General features: G+C 58.7%; 2 protein-coding genes across 7 annotated transcripts in view; one reads left to right on the top strand and one right to left on the bottom strand.

The window, feature by feature from the left end:
• TSPAN18 (tetraspanin 18) overlaps positions 1-4092 on the top strand; it is a 207417-nt gene extending 203325 nt beyond the window's left edge. For all 4 annotated transcript variants that reach the window (XM_085010089.1, XM_085010090.1, XM_021083155.2 and 1 more), the window contains one exon: positions 945-4092. In XM_085010089.1, coding sequence (XP_084866215.1) covers positions 945-992 — 48 coding nt within the window. In that variant the 3' untranslated portion in view covers positions 993-4092. The remainder of the gene's footprint in view (positions 1-944) is intronic.
• TP53I11 (tumor protein p53 inducible protein 11) lies at positions 4018-21610 on the bottom strand. Of its 3 annotated transcripts, XM_021083156.2 has the most exons (9): positions 21409-21610; positions 12558-12884; positions 10834-10917; positions 9829-9986; positions 9188-9246; positions 8913-8961; positions 8460-8556; positions 6902-7003; positions 4018-6456 (listed from the first exon to the last, which is right to left on the bottom strand). In XM_021083156.2, exons 4-9 carry the CDS (start codon positions 9955-9957, stop codon positions 6323-6325), a joined length of 570 nt encoding a protein of 189 aa, XP_020938815.1. In that variant the 5' UTR covers positions 9958-9986; positions 10834-10917; positions 12558-12884; positions 21409-21610; the 3' UTR covers positions 4018-6322. The 3 variants fall into 3 exon arrangements, with proteins under 3 accessions (XP_020938815.1, XP_003122897.3, XP_013849838.1); XM_003122849.7 differs by lacking the exon at positions 12558-12884; XM_013994384.3 differs by lacking the exons at positions 4018-6456; positions 6902-7003; positions 12558-12884 and having other exon boundaries at positions 7935-8961.
• Positions 21611-24586: the final 2976 nt, after the last annotated feature.

Below are 24586 nucleotides of genomic sequence, written 5' to 3'. Positions count from 1 at the left end.
GGCACACAGTAGGAGTTCATGAAGCAGTGTCTGTGTTTCTGACCTGCTGTCCTCACACCCAGCCCCCCAGCCCAGCGGTGGCCCCCGCAGGAGGCAGAACCCAGCTCCGAGATGGGGACTTTTATCGTCTGTCTTGTTTCCCTCATCCCACAGTCCCTCCTGGAGATCCGGCCTTGGGCCTGTGGTCTTGCGACTGTGTCTTAAGCTCCCTGCAAGAAGCACTCTGGCTTGGGGGCATCAGCCAGTCTGAATAAACGGACCTCCCTGGGTCAGGGTCTCTGCCCACCCCACCACCCAGGGCCCTCGGACAGGTGTGCAGGGATCGTGCTCCCAATCTGGGGGAGGGCGGCTTCTTCCGCCTGTTAATAACGATCCTGGTAACTTTTAATTAAGCCTCTGCTATCTAACAGGCCTCATTATGTTATCATTTTAGGCTTCAAGCTCACCTTCCTGTGAGCTTGACGTGGGGTGGTGGGGGAGTGCAGGGGCTATGAGCATGGCCTCTGGAGTCAGAATGCCTCCCCTCCAACCCCGGATCCCTCGCTGGAGCTGTGTGACCTTAGGCAGGTTATGTGACCTCTCGGTGCCCTGCTTCCTGGTCCCTGAAATTGCTTCTGAGAAAGAACTGGGAACTGTGCCTGCCACAGGCGAAGCTCTCAGTACCGACTCAGGCCCAGAGGAAGGAAGTGTTTGGCGCAAGTTTGCTGCTGGCACATAGAGGAGCTGGATTTGAACTCATGTCCAAAGCCCCCTTCTTTTCATGACTACACTGCATGAAGGTGACAGTAGCCTGGCTAGTGGGGCTTGCCTCCAGGGCAATGTCATTAGTCCCTGCAGTGGGAATGTGCTAAGAGGGATGGGTGACACCCTCTTCCTGTCGCAGGGCAGGCAGCTCCCTGGAGGGCTGTGGGCCCAGCCTGACAAACCAACGCCTTTCTTTGCAGCTTTTTGCCATGATCTTTGCCATGTGCCTCTTCCGGGGCATCCAGTAGAGGGTGTGGCCTGCAGCCTGAAGACTCACCCCGCCTACCACAGCCCAGCACCCAATGCCCTCCCCTTCCCCGCACCCCTGCCTTCTTGGCCCCCCCTGGGGGGAGGAGGTGAGGCCATCGTGAGTGGCCAGGAGAAGGGCCGGGGGAAAATAGCTATTTTTTTAACAGAACAAAATGAAGACAAAAATATGGACTGATGTAGCCCGTCTGGACTCCAGAGTGGGCGCCACGGGCTCTGCGCAGGGGCCTGGCACCTGAACCTGGGATGCAGTCTGGACTAGAGACCAAAGCAACACGAGGGCCAGGCCGTGCCCTTGGCCCACAGCACCAGGCCTGGGCCCTCGACTCATAACTTCAGGACCTGGTGCCAAGAAAATAAGGATTTAGGCAAGAAGGAGGCGAAAGGAAATTTGTGGAGAGAGGTTGCCAAACCCCAGCGACCCCAAGGAGGCCCTGGTCCTCCAGGGATGGAATTGTCCCTGCCTCAGGCTGGGGCCAAGAGTGGGCTGCAGACACTGGATCCAAGAATGGCCCAGCTGGTAGGGTCCATGCTTCCCCATCTGTTGGGCCAGATAATCTGGAGCACCCAGAGAGGGCCAGTTTCTTATCCACACTCACACAGCACATGCACGACAGTTCTGACCAAGAACCTGCCATCCGCAGGCTGCCTGTCCCTCCTTCCAAGACTCTGTCGGTCCCAGCAGGCATGCTGCTCCCACCCCTCTCTGGCCTCCGCGCCCTGGTTTCCGCAGAAGAGAGAGGGCAGGCTGGTCAGCAACTGCCTTTTCCCGGCTCCATGGCGAAGACAGTTCTGGATTCTGCCCTCCCTCCCACCTCCCCACGCTTTCTGTCAGTCCCAGGAACACACCCATGTACACACATCACAGCCTCTTTTTTCACACCGCCCCCCCTCCCTGTTCTCCACTAACTCCCCGGCTCCCAGGACTGGAAGGAACCCCCAAGGTCATCTGGTTCTCCTCTCCCCACTCAGAATTGCAGCATGGATGTCTTCCGCAAGATCCCCGCCAAGACTTCTCCGCCTTCTTCTTGCACATCTCCAAGGACAGGGAGCTCACTACCTCCCAAGACAGGTTTCTGCCTTTGGACTGCTCTGACTTGAGCATCAGCTCGATACACGGAAGAGGTTTCTTGTTTTCTGTGGCTCTGTCCATGACATCCCACGTGCTCGCTCTTCTTACCGAAATGTTAAGGCCACACATGGTCCCCTCTGAGTCCCGTCATCTCCAGGTCAGAAAGCCCCGGGGCCTCTCATCCTTTCTGCTGTGTCATGGTTTCCTGTGCTTTCACTGTCCTTAGCACATTTCTGAGTGCCCCCTCCAAGATCTGGCAGGGAGAGGTTTCCCCACAAACTCACTCACACCCACAGAGCACCCACAAATCTGTCCCTCATACACAGGTCTCAGATTATAGACCAGTGTTAGCAACCGTATTACAAGATGCCGCAACCTTGATCAATCAGGAGTGGCTGCCGGAGGCTGTGCCAAGGATCTGAGGTTTGGTCTGGGATCCAGGGAAGAATCCCAGTGTTGTTTCGATTAGTGCTGTCTGCCGAACAGCTCAAACTTGATTGGTAATGTCTGCCCTAGGCGTGGGCTGGGAGATCAGTATGGTACCTGCTCTTCTCTTTACATTGTCCTTCTTCAGAGTCTGGGAGGAGCCCTCTGCCAGCTTCCAGCCTCCCCTCCAGCTTTCCAGCCACTGGGAGACAGAGCAGCAGCTTAGAGCCCAGTGCTCCCCTGCTCTGCCACCTTCCCCCTTCTGAGATGCAGCCAGAGCTCTGTGCCTGCTGCAAAGATTCGGTTTGACCCTCCTCCCACCTCTCCCCTTCCCCCTCGCACCCTCCTGCTGTCCCGTCCCCACCAGTCCGGCCCTCCCTCCTGGTCTCCGAGCTGGGTCTTTCCACATTGTCCCTGTATCCACCTGCCTTGGAAATTCTGTAAGTAATGCTGTGAACTCCCCAGCTACTGGGCATCCCAGGGACCCAGGGGGCTGTGCAGCTTGTACCCCAGCCCAGCCTGAGAAGGGCCTGAGGCTTACCCCTCTCTAGGCCCATCCACAAGCTTAGCTCCAACTTCCGGGCAGAGGCAAAGGGCTGGAGTGAGGGTGACACCCTCCCCCCCAAAAAAATCAGGCTGGCTAGGCAGGACTTAGGGTCAAATTGGGCAGCTATGGGGCTCCAGACTAGGAGTGCCCCAGGCTTCAGAGCCCTCTGATCCCCAAGGCCCAGAAGAACCTGGGGCCTTCGAGGTAAGAAAAGCCAGGCATCTTGTATCACCCCTTTGGGGACCCCCTGAGAGGAGGGGCTGGTCAAAGGGGAACACTGGGCGAGGTGGGTTCAAGGGTAGATGTGAGACTCATCCTTCTTCAGAGCTCTCCAGAAAGCGGCCAAGGAGTCCTGATCTGCCCTGAAGGACCACACTGGGGCTGGAGACGGGGAAGCAGGCTGGTAGCTATTTGCAAGCCTGCCAGAGGGGGCGCCGGAAGGCAAAGCCCAGCCCCAGTCGGGCTGGAGCCTCTCCCAGGCCCCACCCACAACCGCCCACAACAGGTGCTAATGGCAGTTTGGGGCTGCTGGGCGAAGGGGTGCTGGGGAGCAGAGTAAGTCTCCACTGGGATTTTTCTCTGCCAATACCCCCCACCCGGCCAGGGAAGACCTTACACTTCGTCACTCCGCCCTGTACCAAGGCCACCTTCCTGCTGTCTCTGGGAGAATTCTTGGCCTCTCCCCAGCTTCCCGTGTCCCCTCTGTCCTCTTCATGCCTAAGGGGCCCAGACAGGACCCCCCCCCCCAAAACCTTCCGAGGCCCTAGCAACCCCCTCTCTCCAGAAGCCCCTTCTTGCCCTCCCCAGTGGGTCCTTTGTGGAAAATCTATTTTGAAATCTGTAAATGTTCCTTGCAGGAGAGAGCAGAGCTAATTTATCGTGTTTATTGCCCGTGAGCCCCTCCCCTTTTATATTATCTATCAAGAAGGAGTTTTTGTAATATAAAACAGGACACCCACACTGATGGTTTTGCACTGGTTTTTGTGACTGTTTCTTACAAAAAGAAAAAGGAACAAAGAATAAATAGTGATCGTGAGGAGAGGTGGTCTTGATGTGGGGGCGGGGCTGGGGCAGGAGCCTGGCAAGTGCGAGCCTGGGAACAGGCATTCAGGGCCTTCCCGAACCGTGGGGAGGGGCGGCTGAGCCCTCACCGGGCCTCCGTCACTGGCTGTGGGTCAGGTTGTCCCTTTGTCTCTGCCTTCTCCCAGGCCACCACTCTGCCTCCGTGTGCCCCCACCTCCCCAGGCTGAGTCTGCCTGCCAGGCCCCCTCCCTCCAGGCCTCACTATGCTGCTTTGTGCCAGAGCCTGGACAGCGCCGTCCCCATGGGCCCTCATCACCACCCTGTGGGGTGAGGCTGTGACAGGGCCCCCCTGCCCCCCAGCTTGGCTGGCTCAGCCCCAGAAGATGCCCAGTGCAAAGCTCCTGCTCTCGTCCTGCCCTGGTGAGGGGAATCCATCCATCATGCCCAGCGGTTATCAGAACGGACCATCCACCACATGTCATCGCATTAGCCAGGCCTCAGAAAGTCTGGGTCTGCTGAGGGGACATGGCCTTGGCCTGGGGACACTACCCACCAGCCCCTGCTACCACTGCCCAAAGGTTCGGCGGCAGGGGCAGGATTCTGCGGGGAGACACAGGCTTCAGCAGCACGAGATGGAGGCCAGGAAAGTGAGTGCCCTCCCCAAGGGTCCAGGCTCCCTTCTGCTTCCCCCACCCCACCCCCCAACCCCGGTACCAACGGCACAGCCTGGGGCACACAACCCCCTGGCCCTCTCTCCTCCACTGTGAGCAGTGGTGCCACCATCTGCTGGGCAGAGGCCATGTCACTGGGTGTGTGGCCGCAGGGGCAGCTGGACACAGGGCAGGGCAGGGTTCCCAGCAGAAGCCCACGTGGCAGCAGCCACGCTGGGTTGCGCCTCTGAACCCTCCACCCCACCCCCAAACACTCTATTCCAAGATGGGAAGCAGGGCGGGGGCCTGGGCTGCTGCTTCTCTCCACATCTGTCCCCAGGACTTGGGGGCCACCATCCCTGGTGTGCCCGAGGGAACGCGGGTAAAGGAAACTGGGGGACACACAGGCTGAGCCTGCAGGGGGCTTGGGCTCTGAGGGGGCCAGCGCTCCGCCTCCTCCAGGGCATCTGATGCGGGCTGGGCCTGAGAGGAGGTGGCCTGCTGGAATTTGTTTTTGGCCATGCCGCCGCCACAACCAGAAGTTCCTGGGCCAAGGACTGCATCCAAGTCATAGCAGTGACAACGCGGAATCCTTAACCCCCCAGCCACTGCAGAATGCCGTGCTGAAATATTTCTATTTTTCTCCCCTGTCGAGCTTGAAGGGTACCCAGTGCTGCCTGGCCAGGCCTCAGAGGCCACTCAGAGGAGGACCAGAGGGCAGCACCCTGGGGATGGGGCCAGGGCGGATGAGGGGACCCTGGAGGACGTGCCAAGGGACAAGGAAGTGCTTTTCTTTCTTCCTCTTCCCCAAACGCCAACCCATACAGGTGGCCTCCATCGGGGGTTACCTGGGCATCCACCTGTCACGGCTGGCCTGTGGCTGAGGCCTGCGGCAAACTTGGACCCAGGCCAGGTAGGGGCAGGAGGAGCCCAGGAGCTCCCAGGAACTGGAGACAGAGCAGCCAAGAGCTAGGTCCTAGAAGAGCCTGTGGCGGCCAGGCCTGTGGCTGGGGACAGGGCTCTGGCTGCCTGCAGCCCACTTCACAGAAGGCTGAAAGGGACATGCCAGCTCTAAGACGGCCAGCCTGCCTGCCAGCCTGCAGCTGGGCTGTTTAGGGGGCAGAGGGGCCCCTCCATGTGGAGAGGGCCCGCACTGAAGGGTAGGAGCCCGGGGTCAAGTTCTCAGGTTTTCCAGCAATGGACAGAAGCCACATTCAGCTGCTTGGGCATTAGATTGGCGGCGGGGGGGGGGGGGGGGGGCGGGGCGCGGCAGGTGGCAGTCCACTGCCTCTTCTAGAAAGAAGAGTATCCTGCCCCGTGACTTAGCCTCTTCCGTGGGTGTCTGCCCGGGGGATCCAGAGGCCCAGAGACCCAAGAAAAGGAGGCAGGACTTGGGGGGAGGAGGGCGGGGTGCAGAGGCCCCAGCCCTCCCCAGACCTGAGGGCCCAGGTGATCACAGCATTCGGGGGGTGCCCAGGAGGAGAGCAAGGCGGCCACCCCCACCTGCTGGGCCCTTCCTGCCTCCCGGAACCAACGGGAAACTGAGGCCTCCAGGCCTCCCTGCCCCAGAGGCACCCCTGGCCCCGCCGGAGGCTACACTTTCTTGGGTTTTCGGCCGACTTGGTAATAGTAGTAAACGCTGATGGCGACAAAAACGAGGGGGCTGGCCAGGAGCAGCAGGATCCCCAGGGACACGAGGCCCGTCTCGGGTAGCGTGGCAGTGACCACTGTGGGAGAGAGGCCGGTGGGGGGACAGTGGTCAGAGGACAGGATATTTCTCCCTCCCCCCATGGGGAGACCCCTCCACCCTGAGCTGGGATGTCCTGCCAGCTGCCCGACCCCACTGGCGTGTCGGTTGTGATGTCCCCCACGTGGCAGGGATGGGGGCGAGCCTGTGGGCAAAACTGGACGTGGGCCATCACACCTGGGCCGAGGACACAGGGGAGCGGTGGGCTGTGGGAAGCTGCAGGTGCAGGAAGATACAGGTACGTGTCGGCTGGGTGAGCACAGGTGCGCAGGCGCACAGGTAAACACTGCCACGCGAGCCCCTCCCCCTCCCGGGGTTTCCTCACTTTGGGGAAACCAAGGGGCAAGAGTCGGGAGGCCAGGGGCCACGCTGCCCCCACCCCGCCCCCCATCAGCTCCCCCGACACCGCCCACCTCAGGACTCACCCAAAAACTGGACCCCGAAGTAGCAGGCTTCGGTGAGCAGAGTCCACCGGATGATAACCTTCTCAGCCGTGTAGAAAGCGTTCCACATGATCAGAGAGATGCCTGGGGCCAGGGACAAAGAGCCAACGGGTGGGGGGAGGGGGCTGATCCACTGGCCCCCTTGGGGCAGGGGCAGGGGACCCGGTCCCCCTCCCTTCAGCAGCATCCCAGACGCCCCCTGCCCCCACTCACAATCTTCAAATTGAAACTTACCCATCATCCGCCCTGGCCCATCGTCCCCTAAGGCTAGCTCTGCCACTATGTGGCTGAAGGGCCCGAAACCACCCCAGTCCCCAGCCCACCCCCAACCCCAGAGGTTCCGGCGCTGGCCCTTAAAGGCTGAGCAGTCCCACGTTGCTGTGGCTCTGGTGTAGGCCAGCGGCTACCGCTCCAATTAGACCCCAAGCCTGGGAATCTCCATATGCCGCAAGAGCGGCCCTAGAAAAGACAAAAAGACCAAAAAAAAAAGGCTGAGCAGAAGTGCAGTTGGCACAAGACTGGGGGAACCCTGTGCAGAGGCACAGAGGCCGGCTGAAGCTGGGGGCTGGGCCTCATAAGGTGCAGCTGGAGTCCGGGGCCCAATGTGGATGGATGTGGGAGAGAGAGGTTTGAGAAGGGAGGCTGGATCCAGCTCATAGAGACCCTGAATGCCAGGGACGGGAGGAGCTGGGGCTTTTGTCTGCAGGCATTAGGGAACCATAGAATGTTCTGGAGAAGAGAAAGGACACCACCAGGGCCGGGTTTTTTGTTTTACATTTTTTTTCTTTTTTTTTTCGGCTATGGCCATGGCATGCGGAGATGCCCAGGCCAGGGACTGAACCAATGCCACCGCAGCAACCTGAGCCACTACAGTGACAATGCCAGGTCCTTAACCCACTGCACCACCAGGGAACTCCCCAGCACTGGGTGGTTTTTTTTTTTGTCTTTTTGCCTTTTCTAGGACCGCTCCTCTGCTCCTGCAGTGTATGGAGGTTCCCTGCAGCTCATGGTAACGCCAGATCTTTAACCCACGGAGCAAGGGCAGGGACCGAACCCACTACCTCAGGGTTCCTAGTCAGATTCGTTAACCACTGAGCCACGATGGGAACTCTGCGCTGGGTTTTGAATGCAGCGCCTCTTAATAGGCACTGCTTTCTCTAGTGACTCCGGTTGGAGAGGAAACAAAAGTGGTTCAAAAATTAGTGTTTTACAGACACTGTGTTGACTTTGCCTCCTCCTCCTGACTCTGAGGCCCCGGAGGGCAGAACCCGGGCCTCATGCATCTCTGTACCCCGATGCCCAGCTGGTGCACTACACACAGCACTGAAGTGCTTTGTCCCAGACGAAAGCAAAGACAGAGCCTCGATCCCCAGGGACATTCCACCAGTGGCCACAAGATGGCAGCACACACCCAGCAGAGACAGACATCAGCTGAAGAGAGGAAGCCCTTGCACAAAGAAAGGCTGGCCACGTTTCTCTCAGCCTCCATTGGTCCCCTAGCTGCCATCACCTGCCCAGAGTGCGCCTCAGCAATACTCACTGAGCAGGGCGCCTCCATAGAGGCGGATGGGGGTCTTGCTGGTCACATGGGCTGCATCAAAGACTGCATGGTAGAGCCGGTCAGGAAAGGCGAGGGCCTGCGGACAGCGGGCAGGAGGCCCAGGGTGAGGGAGTCACTGCTGAAATTTGCCCTGGACATCTCTTCCTTCCCCCAGCAGCAGTCCAGGGTCAGGACACTGACTGCCCCCGCCCCTCCAAGCCAGGACAGAGGATCTGGGCTTCCAGGGACGAGGAGTCTGGACCATGGACCACGGGATCTAGGATGCTTCAGGGCAGGGCACAGGTGGGGATGGATCTCAGGAGAACAGCTCACGGAGGCAGCCAGAGAGCCTGGACAGATGGGGCCTCGGCATGATGGCCAACGGGGGGAGCGGCAGCAGGGGTGCCGGGGCAGGGGAGGGGGCCGGAGCCCAGGGGTGGCGCAGGGACTCACCATGATGGCAATGCTGGAGAAGAGCACAGCAGAAACAAACTGCCAGACCCTGGGGAGACGTGGAAAGGAAGGTCACAGCCACACCCCACGGGACCCTCCCCCCTCCAGCCACGATGGCCAGGGATGACCGGTCTGGGGGAGGGCATGAGATGGGGTGGTACTGAGGACAAGACGGCACAGGGGCGGCACAGGGGCGAGGCTAAGGAGATGGGGTCTCATGCAGCCCCTCCCCGCAACCCCGCCCCCCCCACCAAAATCCACACGTAAATGCTCACCTGAGCCCCAAAGGCTCCCGAACCGCAAACTTGATTTCATTGCCCAGGACCTGGCTGATCTGTGGACACAGAAGGGTCAGAGGCAACCAGGCTGGGAGGGTCACACTGAAGCCACACACACCCCCCACCTGCCTCCTCTTGACACCAGAGCTTACAGGAAGCCGAAAATGCTTCAAGTACAGCGGCTGAGAAAGCAAGCCCGGGGGGTCTGCCAGACTGGGGGGGCCTGGCTGCAGCACTGAGGGGCGTGGCCAAGGGCAAGTCCTTCATCTCTCTGAGCCTCAGTTTTCTCATCTATAAAAGGGGTTAATAACTGAAACTCCATCTCCCGGGGCCAGCAAGAAAATTAAGTAATGCTTACAAAGCAGCTGGTACCCTAACAAGTTTACAATAAGCACGCAACTCATTCTAACGACCTGTTTTCATTATTGCTACTATTCCCCTGATGGTCCATTAAATGTCTAATAAAATGAGCTAACTCCTGGGGCTCCCTGCATCCATGTGGGTCTCAGCTACTCTTCTCCCCAAAGGGCGGGCCAGAATGGCTGCCCCAAATCGGTGCTTAGAGGCGGACCCCCCCCCCCGCCCCCCGCTCCCCCGCCGGTGGCCGGCTCAAGGCCCCTCCTCCGAGCTGGGCCCACCTTGGAGCGGTGGACCTCCCCGTCGTCGTCCTCCCCGCCCACGCCAAGGATCTTGCGGGTCTTCAGGCGGCTCACAAGGTCAGTCTGGCTGTGCTTCTTCATGAGGGGCGGGGGCTGCTTGGCTGCCATCTCGTCCTGAGCCCGGCCTCTGCGGGAGGCTGCAGGGAGACACGGGCCTCAGCCTCTGATCCTGCCCAGCTCCCAGATCTCAGGGGGTGGCCAGACTCCAGCCCAGGGCCTGGGAAGGCCTCCTTATCAGCTTGGGGCAGCAGGTGCACACAGGAGGAGGACGCCGAGGGCCCAGGCTCAGCACTGGGCACTATTTGCACCCATTCTACAGATGAGGAAACTGAGTCCCATGAGTTGCAACCACCCAGCTGTGTGATGAAAGGGGGTAGGTCCCTGCCCTTTCGTGGCCTCAGCTTCCTCATGTATAAAATGGGTTAGGGCAGGTGTTCCTAAGGCCTTCCAGCTGGGATGTGGCCCCTCCCTGGGGACCTGGCAGGAGAGCACTTACAGGCAGCCCCGGAGGAAGGGCGGCCCCAGGACAAGGCTTGAGGCCTGGAGGGGGACCACACCTACAGGTTCCCGGGGGGCAGGGGGTAAACCGGGGTCTGGGTGGGTCTTGCCACAAGAGGAAAGGGTCTCCTCAAGCCTGGGTAGGGGCTCCTGAGCTGGGGGTCCAGGCCCTCACTGAACTTTTGTCCAGATGATCCTTTCTGGCCAGCAAGCCCTCCCCGCTCCCCCAAACTCCCCAGATGACCTCCATCAAACCTGCCAGCACTGAAAAGGGGAGGCGGTGTCCACAGAAGCCGGCTGGGCCAGAGGAGGGACGGCCAGGGGTGCTGGCGGGACTCTATGGCAGCTGGCTTGGCCTTGCCCCTCCTGGCCACCAGCACCCAGCACCTCTCCCCACAGCCCACCCCGTGTCTGCCCACGATGCTGGCCGGCCTCCAATCCCAGCCTCCCCCCAGCTCCACCTCAGGCCATCTCTTGGACACCTACTGTGGGCCGGGCACTAGGCTGGGTGACGGTGAGTGACGCTGAAGTGAGTTGAGTGGCTGTCCTCGCCTTCAGCCAGCACAAAACCTGTGTGGAGGAGACACAGGGTAAACCACAGTGAGGTACAGGCTTCTGGAAGCTGGTCCTGGGGGCGGGGATGCTGGGCTCCTCGGATCACAGCCCCCCCTGCAAGACGGGCACCATTTACACCCATTCTATAGATGAGGAAACTGAGCCCCATGAGGGTCAACAGAGACTAGGTGAATAACGGTAGTAACCCCACCTCCACCATGGGCTCCACCAGCTCCGGGAGCCTCCCGTATTCCCGCACCTCATTCCCACCCGCAGCCACCCTCCAGCAAGGCAGGAAAACAACCCCCAATAACAGGCTCAGAAGTTGCTGGCCCTTGGCAGCAAGGTGGGCTTGCTGGACGCCCCCAACAGGGCCTCAGATTCAGGTCTTCCTGTGCTGGGGCCCCAGGCAAGTCACCCTCCCAGCCCCAGCCCCGGGTGCAGGTGTCCCCACGTCACTTTCAGTTCTCCAGCCTCCCAGTATCTTCAAACAAAATAAAGCCCCCAGCAAAGAAATGTCAGAACACACACACACACACACACCCCGGGGAACAGGGCATGGCTGGTAGTGCTCAGGATGGCAGCTCAGTGCCAGATGCAGGTGAGCCGGGGCAGGGGGCAGCCAGAATTTAACTGCCCTGCTCCTCAAGGATGCACACCTCAGCTACTTGTCACCACCTTCTTGCGAGTCCAGGTAGCAGCTGCAATCAGCCTGGCATCCCTCCTGCTGCCAGGGAGAGCACCCAAGGCTGCCCACAGGGACCAGAGAGCCACTTGCCTCCACCAGGGAAGCATGGGGCAGCCTGGCCGCCACCCTTCCTCTTCCGGCCTCCCCTCTGGCCTTTTATTTTTTAATTTGCATACAGCAAAAAGGACCTTTTTTGCGGTTTAGAGTTGTATGAATTTTAGCACATGTACAGATCCGAGTAACGACGGCCAATCAGGACACGCCCAGTCACACCCTCCCCTCCCCCCTGGCAACCACGATCTGTTGTCCGTTGCTATAGTTCTGGGTTTTTTCAACTTTGTGACATCCACGGAATCACAGCATACAACCTTGGAGACGGACTTCTTTCATTCAGACACCTGCCTCTGAAATGCATCCAGGCTGCTGCGTGACTGGCGGGGCCCCTTCCCTTTGGCCACATACACCAGCATCTATGGACCAGTTCGTTCACCATGTGACTCACTAAAGGCAATCTGAGTTGTGTGTGGAGTTTGCCAATTAGGAATAGAGCTGCTGGAGTTGCCATCTTGGCGCGGTGGTTAACGAATCCGACTGGGAACCATGAGGTGGCGGGTTCGATCCCTGGCCTTACTCAGTGGGTTAAAGATCTGGCGTTGCCGTGAGCTGTGGTGTAGGTTGCAGACGCGGCTCGGATCCCACGTTGCTGTGGCTCTGGTGTAGGTTGGTGTAGGTTGGTGGCTACAGCTCCGATTGGACCCCTAGCCTGGGAACCTCCATATGCCGTGGGTGCGGTCCTAGAAAAGACAAAAAGACAAAAAAAAAAAAAAAAAAGAAAAAGAAAGAAAGAAAGAAAAAAGGAATAGAGCTGCTGCAAACATTTGTGTACAGGTTTTTGTGTGACCAGTTTTCATGGCTCTCAGGTAAACACCCAGGAGTGGGATTATACCGCGGTAGACGGCAAAGCTACCTTTAACTCTAGGACAAAGGGCCAGACTGCTTTCCAGAGCAGGAACCATTCCTGTCCGCCCATGATGCATGATTCCTGTCCGCCCATGATGCATGAGTGGTCCCTTCTGTCCCCGTCATCACCAGCACCAAGTACGCGCAGGCTTTGCTCGAGTCCTTCATACAGGTCTCCCCGGCCTGTTAACCCTTCAGACCCAGGCCAGTTGGGCTGCCTGGCTCAGTCCTGTGTGCGTCTTACTGGCTGTTGAGTGGACAAGTCACGTCACTGCCCTGAGCCTCGGTTTTCCCCATCTGTGAAATGGAGCAGTAATTCCCAGCGCCTAGAGGTCTAGGGGCAAAACGAGAAGCTTGGTCAGAGCACGCAGCATGGCACCTGCACACGTCAATGAGAGGGCATTTAGTGAAGCAGTGCTGTGAGCCAGGGGAGGGACGCGGGACCCCACCCAGCAGCACAATACCCCCCACCCCTGATCTGTTTGTGAACTTGTCTCCTTTTCAAGGCCACTCCAGGTGTTTCTGTGCAGACTGGCCCCACTTTAACCTAAGAGGACAGAGGGAGCCTCCCCGACGCCCTCCCTTCACCCCAGCTGAGCCCTGGCTTTGTGCCACCAGACCTGGGTTCCAGTCCTGGCCCTGCAGGACACTGTAGCTCTCCCAGGCTCAGTTCTGGCCCCGTGCAACGGGGCTGGTGAGAAGGCCCACCCTGCAGAAGTGCTGGAGGAGGGAGAGGAAGACCGGCCTGCCGCGGGGAACTGCCCTGCCTGGGGCCAGTCCTGGCTCAGCAACTTCTCCTTCCCTCTCCTCATTCAGGCGTGTGAGTGGAAAAATCCTGCTGTCACAGCTGTCATGCTTCCTTTCCCAGGGCCCCTGCTGCCTCCTGAAGGGCCCCCAGGGCTCCCCCGGGGTGCCAGGCTGGTGCCAGACTGCCCAGGGCCAGGGGAAAGGGCGGGAGCTCGCTTGGAGGCCCTGCCAGGCGAGGAGGGCAGCAGTGGCTAACAGCCCCCAGCCTGCGCTCGCGCCCCTGCGCCCCTGCGCCCCTGCGCAGTCTGCCCCAGGCCAGCCTCTCTGCCCTCGATTTCCGATAAACTGACAAATCACTGTCCTTGAAGGTGTTCCCCCTGTTGAACCACGACTGGACCGGATAGCCCTCCCTGCCCTCAGCCCCCCTACCCACCCTGTGCCCCCTGGTTCCTTGGGGTCTTTGCACCATGCCCCTCCCCCCACTCTCAGTGGCTGCCTCGGCCGCTTCCAGCCCATCCTCCTCATTTCACGGCCAGCTGGCCTCCCTGAGACCCAGTGATCTGAACCAGGGCTGATCCTGTACCCACCTGAGACCCTCCCCCGGCCCCGGGACATGGCGGCACTTTGTCAGCACAGGTGCGTGAGGGGCGGTCAGGCCAAGGGAAGTGGGCCTTTTTGAGCCCACCTAGAACACACCTGGTTAGACCTGGCAGCCCGGAGGGTAGGCTTGGCTCCAAACACGCACCGGACAGGGCTGAGCCCCAAAGCGGGCGGGCTCTGCTGGTGGCAGAGAGCAAGGAAGGGGCCGTGCAGTCAGGCAGAGCTGGGTTCCAGTCACCACCTCCTCTGGCCAGGTGGCCTCGAGCAAGCAGATCAGGGGTGCTGAAGAATCCAAGAAGGGGGGTCCTGACATCTGGGGTGTTCAGGAAAGGGATGGAGCCTGAGTGGGACAGGGGGTGAGACCTCCCCATCTCAGAAAGCCACAGCCACTGCTGTGAATGGAAGGTGACAGCCACGGGGCAGGGGTTACTGATGGCCCGGACAGTTTAGGGCACGTGAGGAGCTCAACAAAAACTGGTGACAAAGTAAAGTGGGAGGAAGGATTTTTCTTTCTTTCTTTTTTCTTTTCTTTTTTTTTTTCTTTCTTTTTTTTTTTTTTTTTTTTTTTTTTGTCTTTTTAGGGCCACATCTGTAGCATATGAATGTTCCCAGGCTAGGGGTTGAATCGGAGCTATAGCTGCCGGCCTACACCACAGCCACAGCAATGGCAGATCCAAGCCGCATCTTCAACCTACACCACAGCTCCTGGCAACGCGGGATCTCACGGAGCAAGGCCAGGGATCCAAACTGCATCCTCATGGATACAAGTCGGATTCTTTACCCCTGAGCCATGACGGGAACTCCTGGGGGAAGGATACCCAGGCCTCCTGATGGCCAAGGTCTGACTCCCCTGCAGCCCCCTCCTCCTTCCTCATCTGAAGCCAGAAAAAAACAATCCCAAAGAGCTCCCAGTGGGGGCACGGCGGAAGGGGTGAAGCAAAACCCCCCCCCCCCAGACTGAACCAGGCCAGGAAACGAAGGCGGAGAGGCGGTTACGTGAGTTGTCAGGGAAGGATGGGGGCGGCCGGCTCCTTAATGACTGGGCAAACTTGGGCCCAAACCCCAGCCCTTTCTCTTAATCGTTCTTTGACCTCAGGAAAGTTACCTAACGTCTCTGAGCCTCCATTTCCTCATTTGTGAAACCACACGAGGACCTGTTAGCTCACAAGATTGCGATCAGACAGACTGAGAAAAGGGTGTCGGAGGGGCCTGGCCCCTGGGATGTGTTCCCTAAAGGACAGCAATTAACAACACTAAGAGGGCAGCTGTCCAAGCCCTGCCCTGGCAGCAGATCAGATGGGGCTGGGGCATCATTGCCCTGCCGGTCCTAGAGACCTCTGCCAACCCCCCTGTAGCCCTCCCAGGAAGCCTGGTTTCCATAGAAACAGATGGACTGCAGAGCTGTCCCCTTCATGGAGACTGTGCCCTCACGAGGGCTAGCTTAGGAACCCAACTGGGGAGGGGGGGAGAGTGGAGGAAGGGGCCTGGGGCCAGAACATCCACCAGCTGCCGAGCCTCCCGTGCTTCGGGGGGGTGTCACTGCTGTTGAGCGTCACAACCAAGAACCCCTTCCCCTGCCAACAAGACCCTCTGCTGGAGGGGCAGCACACCTGTCCCTCCCCATCTGCTAAGAAGAAATGCCCCCACAACAGCCACCCCAGGAAAGGAGGCGGGAACAAGTACTTCCAGACCAGGAAATCCCTGTAACCCCACAGCCCCGTGAGGATGGCGATAATAGGACTCCCATTTTACAGATGAGGACATGAAGGCCCAAGTGACTCAGGCAAGTGGTGACTCTTGGGGAAAGTGGCAGAGCTGAAATTTGAACCAAGTTACCTGTGCCTAACTGGATATTCTGAGGGGAGCTGGGGGGGGGGGGTGTGCCTGGTGAACCTGACCTCTAAAAAAAACACCTAAGCTCTAAGTTGTCTTCCCATCCCATCTCCCCTTGAATGTCCCTGGCGGCTTGCCAGCATCTGCACTCCTCCCTGGGGTCCAGCCTCCTTTGGATGAAGGCCCTGTGACTCCAGCAGGACCTGGAAGGGCTACAGGGAGACCCATTGTTCTGTTATCACGTTGGTGCAAAAGAGCTGGAAGCAGGGTCTGGGGCATGCAGCATAGGAGTGGGGGCAGTGACAGCTGGAGCCTGCGGAGGGGGAGGGGGTGGGGGGGGCTGGCCAGAGAGGAGGGGAGGCAGGGCGAGCCCAGCAGGCAGGGGCGGGAGGGGCGGAGCCTCCATCCTCTTCCCGGGGTCCCCTTCTGGGGCACCATCCTCCCCTTAGAAAAGATGGGACCTAAAGACCTACGGCCCAGAACCCTCCACCTCGGCCCTCAGGCAGAGCGGCTCTCAAATCTCCAGGGACCCCATCTCCGGGCTCGGCCTCATCTGTTCTGTGCCTTTGGGCAGATGAACTTGCTGGGGGCTCCCCTCTTTCACCGTAAATGAAGGTGACAATGCTGCCTTACTACACTGTCAGCGGGGTTGGACTAAAAGGAGGAAGTCACAGTGGCATCGCGGACATCATCACGGTGGCCTCTGGAGTGCAGGTTTGGGGGGCGGGGGGGTTTCCGCGGGGCATGCAGGCTAAGGGGAGAAGCCCAGGCGAGGCTGGCGCAGGCCGGGCCTCCTCACAGTGTGTCCCTAGAGAGCCCAGTGTAATTATCTAAAGGCCAGCCTGCCTTAGGCGGCCTTGTCTCTCAAGTAGCTGGTGAGCCAGTGGGGGGCGGGGCCGCTTCATCACGTCTCTCGCTCCAGGACCAGCATCACTACCGGGTACCAGCATCCCCACCCGGCTCGGGGCCCTGTGTCAGGGTCAAGGGTGCTGCAAAGGGCGAGGATGACAGAGCTTAACTGGCGGGGGTGAGCAAAGAACACGATATGAATTCTGCTAGAGCAAAAACTCATCCCCATGACAAAGCTGTGTCGTCAAGAAAGGGATTCCACGCCCCATTTCCAAGAACCTCCAGGAACACGGGAGCTGGCAGCCGAGGGTTGGCACTGAAGCTGGAAGGCTGGCGGGTAAACCCTGAGTCACTGGGCTGGAGACAGGACAGCTGAGGAGCACTGGCAGATCTTGCCATCAGGATAAGCCAGGGCCCCCGACTTTGGGTCTCAGTTTCCCCATCTAAAAAACGGGAATGTGGCTAACGTATATGGAATAGATGGTCAGCAGGGACCTGTTGTCTTGCGAAGCGAAGTCTACTCAATATTCTGTGAAAATCTATAGGGGAAAAGAATCTGAAAAAGAACGCGTACGTGTATAACTGAATCACTTTGTTGTACAGCAAAAACTATCACAACATTGTAAATTAACTCCACTTCAATAAAAAAAATTTTTTTAATGAAAAGAAAAGGGGGGGGGAGTGTAGTCTCCTGGGCCCCGCCTGGCTTCAGTGTTGGTGATTTGGCTTCCAAACCCTGTCCATCCCCAGCCACATGGCCAGCCACGTTCCAGCTCCAACGACCCCAGCACTGGCTGCCCCGCCCCCAAGTGCCAGCCCCTCTCTCCTTGGCTCCCGAAACACAGCCTTCCCATTGCTCTACTAGTTCTCTTTCTTTTGAAGCTGCCTAATTTCCAGAAGGACTTAGGAAAGCCCAAATGTTCATCATCAACAATCATCCCCAAACCCTTGGGAACAAAAAATAAACATTCCCTGCTGTATTGGAGAGGGTGAGAGGGCAGGGCAGGGCGAGGGGGTGAGGAGGGGACATCCCTGGGGGCCTCAGCCAGGCTCTGAAACCACCGCTGTGGGCCAGCGGGGGTCCAGCCCTCTGATAGCCATCTGTCGCCACTCAGAAGTCACTGAGAGGGGCTTCCCTGTCCCTCCTGTCACCCACCAAGGGACACAGGACACATGGAGCGTTCCTGTCCTTTTCAACCCAGCCTCCCCTTCAGCCCAGCGACCACGTCAAGGTCCTCGAAGGCAGCTGGCGCTTCCAGAGCCCACGGGGCCAGAGTTCTCGTGAGAAAAGAGTGGACACATTCCCCCTCCCTTCCCAAGCCTTCCACCCCCCCAACCCCCCCACCCCCACCCACCCCTGCGGATGCTCAGAAACTTGGAGGGGAGGAGAGCAGGGCAGGAAGAGAGATTCCCCCCCAGGAAGAGATGCCCCGTTTTTTTGAGCCAACTTTTTCATAAGCGAGTAGCTATTTGCCCTTGGCGGGGGGGAGGCTGGGGGAGCCATGCAGAAGGATCCCTGTACTTTTCCCAGGACTGTGATGGGCCAGAATCAGTTTGGAACTGACAGTCTCCCCCAGGGTTTGGGGTTCTAGCTTAGTGGGTAAAGGAGGAAGGTATGACTCAAATGGCCTGTGCCGATATCCTGGCTCCACCACTTGTTACCTGCATGGCCTTTGACCAGTGATACCACCTCTCTGGGCCTCAGTTTCCTCATCTGTGAAATGGGTGTAATAATGACACCCACTTCCCACAGATGAGAAGATGCCCAAAGAGCACCTAAAACAGTACCTGTTTATAGAAAATGCTCAAAAATCATGTTGCTATTATTTTTCAGACTGGGACGCTCACCTTCTTTGCCTCAGTTGCCCCCTTGACCACATCAGCTTCAGAACAGGTCCCATTTTAGGGGCCTGGATACAGAGCAGGATGCTTACAAGGGGGTGACCAAAAGAAGGAAATGGGACGAGAGAACAAGGGACACTCTGGTTCAGGAGGAAGATGCTGCCCTGAGTACACTGATGACAGGTGGGCAGGGAGAAGCTGGGGAGGGGGCTGGCAACAGGTGGCAGAATATGGAGCCCTTGGGGCACTAAGCCTGGCTGGCTCCGGTCCAAGTCCTCAGCACTCCAGCCAGGCCTGGCCCTGGGAGGGGCACAACCATTGTTGTGGATAAATGGTTGAGATGCAGGGTGTAGGGAAAATATGGGCTGGGAGTCAGAACATCAGGCACCCCACCCTGCAGCTGCTGCCACTCCCGAGTGGCTTCCCCTGGAGTTCCTTATATGCCATCTCTGAGCATCGCTTCCCTCATGGGTGACCTGGGGAGGCTTATCCCTTTCTCAGCCAGCCTGGTCTCCCATCTCTTCCCCACCCCAGCCCCACTCTACCCTAGCTGCACCTGCTCCTTACAGTTCCTCAGATACAGCAGGCACATTCCAGCCTCAGGACCTTTGCACAGGCTGTCCCCTGCGGGCTCTTTAGTCCCTGAAGCTAACCCCACAGCTCACTCCCTCGAAATCTTAGCTCACACATCACCTCCTCCGGGAGAGCTCCAGGAGCACCCTATTTAAAATGGCAACCCCGCCCCTGGCCTCAGCATCCCCCCAACATTCACCTGCTTCCTCTCACCTCCCAATACACTATCTGTTTATATACTTTCTTAGGTATTTTTCCCCCGCTTTAAGTGTCAGTTCCCGGAGGGCAAGCATCCTCTTATTCTGTTCACAGCTGTCTCCCAGGGCCTAGAACTGTACCTGGCACTTTGTTCATTACACCATTTTTGGCCAAGCCCTCGCAAACATTTCGTTCAATAAGTGAAAGAAAGTAAAGACGGGTCCAGGGCTGTGTGAACATTGCGAGTCACTGTTAATTCCACTCCTCCTCCCATCCCCCACCCGGGAGGGGCCGGTGCTCCCTCCAGCAGAGGGAGGGGAGGGAGAATCTGGGGTGGAGGTGGAGCACCTGTGGGCAGGGCCCTGCACTGGTCCAAGCGGTGGGTCCAGCAGGTGCTGACAGCCAAACCTGGGTAGAGGGCTTTGGGCCTCAGCCTTCCACTCAAACTGACAGCATGTGCGTAGAAACGGAGAAAACCAGGGCGGCTGGTTCCCAAGACAATGGAGCAGAAAGGGGATGGGGGGGGGGCAAGGGGCCCATTTTACAGAAGGGATAATAGAGGCTTGGAGGATATGCAGTCTTATTTCTTACTGACTAACAACCCAACGAGAAAAATCTTTGTTCCCTCTGGGCTGAGGGTGAGTAAGGGACGGCTAAAGAATGGACTCTGCCCCCTCCCGGCTCTCCAACAACCCTCCCTCCCCCTCCATCTCCCTCCCAACATCCCCTCCCACACCCCCTCCCCCGCCCCCCGTGTCCCTGGGATCTGCGGGCTACAGGAAGATAGGGTATCAGCCCCCTCTCCACAGGCCACCAGGGTTGGAGATCCAAGACCAGGGCTCAGGTGGGGTGGGCATCCCCAGGGCCTTCTCCTCGCAGGACGACCCCACCAGGAAAGTTTGAAGGAAATCAACCAGGAAGTGCGGGGCGGTGGGGCGGCGAGGCGACCTCGGCTCTCGCCGCTGGGCTGAGAGCTTTGGAGAAGCCTTGGAGTTCTCGGCCTCCACCCTCCTAGGGCTCCCGCCTCCGCCCCCTTAGCTCCCACGTAGAAACCCGCTGTCTGTCCCTCCCTGGGGCCCCGAGGTGGAGGCGGCGGGAGCCCCGGACCGGGTGGGGGCAGGGAGGGAGGAAGCTAAGCGATCGCCCGACCGCGCCAGGGGCACCGGGGGTGGGCGCGGCGTTCTGCGGGTTCCTTTACAGATCACCGCCTCCCCCCCCCGGGAGGTGGGTGCGAGTATACCGCCCAAGGCCGGCAGTCCCAGCCCACTCTAACCCGGGACAATGGCCTCGCACGGCCCGGGTGCCGCTGAGCTGCACGATCTAGAGGAGAGTAGGGGGCGTCGGTCTCCACCTGTGCTTCCCCTACCCGCCCCCAACAGCTAGGGCTTAGGCGCGGCTTCCGCTTCTGCTCCCCCCGCCCCTGCAGCCTAGAGCCCGGGGTCTCCCGGTCTCGTTCCCCGCCCCCCTCTAATGGGGCCTTTCATCTCCCAGTTCCAGGCCCCCACCCACTTTCTGAGACCCGGGTCTAAGGGCTGAGAACCCCGGGCAGGAGCCGTGGGCCAGCACCCCCGCCCCCACGGCCCCCCGAACCGTGGTCGGACCAGAATTGTGGGCAACGGCAACTCCGCCACCTCCTTCCGCGACCCAGCGGGGGCGAGGACGCGGACTCGCAAGTTTTTGCCGCACACTCTCCGGACCCGGGAACAATGGAGGGAGGGCCGGGGCAGGGATGGAGGGGGTGGGGACAGAGAAGCGAGCGCGGGGACAGAGTCAGACCCCAGGGAGGGAGACACTGCTTTCCGCTCCCTTTTTCTCTCTCGCTCCGAGGCGGAGAGCACGAGCCGGAGAGGGGGAGGCCGAGGGAAGAATAAACAGCCCAAGAGGGAGGAGGCGGTGGAGGCAGGAAGCCGGCGGAAGAGAGGGAAATCGAGTCCGAGGAAAGGGCAGCGTGCGGAGAGCTCGAAGGAGAGGACCAGAAGGGGCTGCGGGACGGCGCCTGGGAGAGCCGAGGAAGGGGGATCCCTGGGGTCCCGGCAGAACCCGCCGGCGCCAAAAGGTGCTGGGGCGCCCGGCTCGCGCGCACGGGGTCCTCACTGTCCCCCGCGGTCCCTGCGGCCGCAGGAGCCCCGCTGGGCTGCGCTGCGCAGGCACCGGCCGGCTGGCGGCGGGAGGGGAAAGTGCGAGGCTCCGAAGCGGCGCCGGGGAGCAGAACTTACGTTCCTAGCGCCGCTGGCGCCGGCGCTGCGCGGAGCTGGCGTGCCAGGGGGACGCTCGGGCCCTCGGGCGCCTCACATCGCGCCGCCAGCGCGGGGCAGGGCAGGGCGGGCTGGACTGCGCGCGGCGCCCTGCGCGGCCGGGGTTTGCCCGAGTCTGGCGGCCCGCGCTGGTCCCTCCTCTCGGTTCCGTGCACAAGCCAATGGCGCGCCGTCCCCTCCCACGCGCCGGGCTGCCTCGCCCCCGAGGGTGGCCGCCGGGGCGGGCGGGAGAGAGGGGTTGGGGGGACTGAGCCCCCCGGCTTCGCAGCCCAGGCTTTCCCGGCGATCGCCTGCGGGGGGCGCGCTCACGCCCAGAGGGAATCCAACCAGAGGGCCTGCGCCGCCCAGGAAGACTTTCGTGGCGAGTTCTCAAGACTGCGCCCCATTCGTGAGACTCTCAACACCCCCATAGGTTGGCAAGCCACCTTGTCTTAAATATCCTTGGGGTATCCCCTGGGGCCTAGGCCAGTGTCTAAAATGGAAGGGACGGACTGCTTTGGCTGGTAGCTACCCAAGTGTGTAATAACACACGTATACAACAGTGCTCCCATCTGCTGAGCGCCCGCGCCGTGCCAGGCACTGTGTGCTGAAGGCATTACAAGTATCGAGTCTCAGTGATTCTCACAGCAGCACCCTGTGAGCCGGGGATGACTGATCGCGTTTTACAGAGAGCGGTCATTAACGTTTGATTTGATTTAGCCTTCTGGCTTCCAGCCTAGGCTTACCCTTCTCAGCCCCCCTTGCTTGGCGTGACTGTGTCAAATAACCCGACACCATCAACCTCACCCCCCCCACCCGCGCCCCCTCCCGGCAAATACACACCTTCATCCTCCACCCTAAAATCCAGCCTCAGCCATGTTGCTATACATTTCACAAAAGATCTTATCCGGGGCTCCCTGGCACATGCGGGAGGGAAGGAGGCACAGTGGTAAGACCTTTTATGTCAGAATAACCTGTGGGGGCAAGGGAGGTAAGAATGGATTTGGGGGGTTCCAGAAGGTCTCTGGGAGCCTTTCCACGGAAAACAACTGGACTCCTACAGAAGCACACCCCCCCCCTGGATTCTGGGCTCATTTCAACCCCTTGTGACCCACCCCAACTCCTACCACCCTCCTTCTTAGAAAAATGCCTGGCATCTCTTTATCTTGGCTCATGGTCACAATGGGAGGGAGGTGGAAGGAAGGGGAAAGTAAGGTTGATGACAAGCTCCATTTCACAAGATAAGCAAACGGGGCAGAGAAAGGTGAGTGGGTCCCTAGGCTTCTGGCGATGGGCATTTTGACTCCAACTCAGAGTTTTTAGTGCCCTCGTTCCTTAAAAGTTGATCAAGCCGGGTCTGGAATCAGACTGCCCAGGTTTAAATCCTGGTTCAGCCTTTTGGTGACTTTGTGGCTCTGGGCAAATTGCTTAACCTCTAGGTGTCTAGTTTTCTCCGTGTACAAAATGGGGGGACAATGGTAGGAACTGCCTATGGGTGTGGAGATTTCAATGGCAGCAGCTCACTCGTACTGGGTATGACTGTGTGCCAGGATCTTAGGGCTGGCGTGCCAGGCAGACTCCCACTGCCCGCCCCGGAGCGGGGACTGGGCAGGAGAAGTTGTGCCCTTTACACGGAAGTAAACAGGAAGTGTCTGGCGGATGGTAAGGGTTCAGTGACTGTTAGCTGTCTTGATTACCAAGGTAACAACTCTGATTCTGAGGCACCGCTGTGACCTACAGTGCCACCATCCTTGCTCCCTGGAGCCACACACCTGGCCAGTGATGGCCAAAAATGAATGAATGAGTGAATGAACGAATGTGAGGACAGATCAGGACTGTTCCTAGCTGTGCTGGGTGAAGCACAGACCCAAGATCCACCTGACTTGAGTCTCAGGACTTGATCGTAGTCTTTGTGACAATCCCGAGTCACAACACACCACCCTAACAAGGCGGGCTCAAATGGGGATGATGAATTCATTTGTTACTACTTCTGCCTTCCCACCATGCAGGGCTCCTCATTGGTGTGCAGTGACACCCCCTGATTGTTCCTCTGACTTGGAGGAGCTACTAGAGCTCCCCTAGGTGTGACCACTGGATATACTGGAGATCCTGACTTACATCAATAGAGGGAGGAACTTAAAACAATCGCCCCAAGATTTCCAACAAAGAAAGGGCTGCTTTAATAGTAGTGAGCATCCTGTCACTAGCGGTATGCCAACAGAAGCCAGGGAAGAGTTGATGAGGGTGCTAGATGAGGGAGTCACACCTTAGGTGGTGTTTGATGTGGGTAAACCTTGAGCCCTGGGTATCTATTTTTTTTTTTCCTCAATCACCTGAAAAAGATTTGATTATATTTGTTTTTCTCCATTTAAAACTAAGAGAAAAGCAGGTTACTGCATTTAGCCCCAAACATCAAAACAACTTGGTATTAGTTCCAACATTGACTTATTAGGTGAATTTTAGCAAGTAATTCAGCTACGGCAGAAGTAGAAATTATAGCAGTACAGACCTCAGGCAACTGGCAACAATGTACGTAACTGGAATTTTTTTTAATATTTCTAAAAATTATAGTTGATGGGAGTCCTTGTTGTGGCGCAGCAGGAACGAATCCAACTAGGGACCATGACGTTGCGGGTTCGATCCCTGGCCTCGCTCAGTGGGTTAAGGATCCGTCATTGCCATGAGCTGTAGGTCAAGGATGTGGCTTGGATCTGGCGTTGCTGTGGCTGTGGCATAGGCCGGCAGCTGTAGCTCCGATGAGACCCCTAGCCTGGGAACCTCCATATGTCGTGGGTGCCGCCCTGAAAAGACAAAAGACCAAAAAAAAAAAAAATATATATATATATATATATAGTTGATTTCCAATGTTGTGCCAATTTCTGCTGTACAGCAAAGTGACCCAATCATACATATATATACATTCCTTTTCTAATATTATCTTCCATCATGGTCTATCCCAAGAGGCTGGATAGAGTTTCCTGTGCCGAACGATAGAGCCCTGGGTGTTGTGATTCTGTTTTCTCAGTTTCCCAAGCCCATGAGACAGGAGGCTGGGAGCACAGGCCGTCCCACCATCCTTTGCACTGGGCGCTTCCTGTGTGCCAGGCAACATGCTGGCTGCTAGGGTCCTGGTCTGTCCTTGGGGAGCCCACAGCTCCCG

Source organism: Sus scrofa, chromosome 2 (assembly GCF_054392235.1).
Source record: "Sus scrofa isolate SSC_HxYL_T2T_F1_AM1 chromosome 2, Sscrofa_HxYL_maternal_Yorkshire_Landrace_v2.0, whole genome shotgun sequence".
Lineage (NCBI taxonomy): Eukaryota > Metazoa > Chordata > Mammalia > Artiodactyla > Suidae > Sus > Sus scrofa.
The sequence above is the reverse complement of the archived record's forward strand: the minus strand, read 5'-3'. Positions and strand labels throughout refer to the sequence as shown.

Excerpts from the sequence above, each read along its gene's own strand:
- TP53I11 (XM_013994384.3), bottom strand. The coding sequence starts at position 9,957 with ATGGCAGCCAAGCAGCCCCCGCCCCTCATGAAGAAGCACAGCCAGACT. Across the intron at positions 9,247-9,828 it reads GGGAGGTCCACCGCTCCAAG|ATCAGCCAGGTCCTGGGCAA; the intron begins GTGGGCCCAGCT and ends CTGTGTCCACAG. Across the intron at positions 8,962-9,187 it reads CGGGAGCCTTTGGGGCTCAG|GGTCTGGCAGTTTGTTTCTG; the intron begins GTGAGCATTTAC and ends ACGTCTCCCCAG.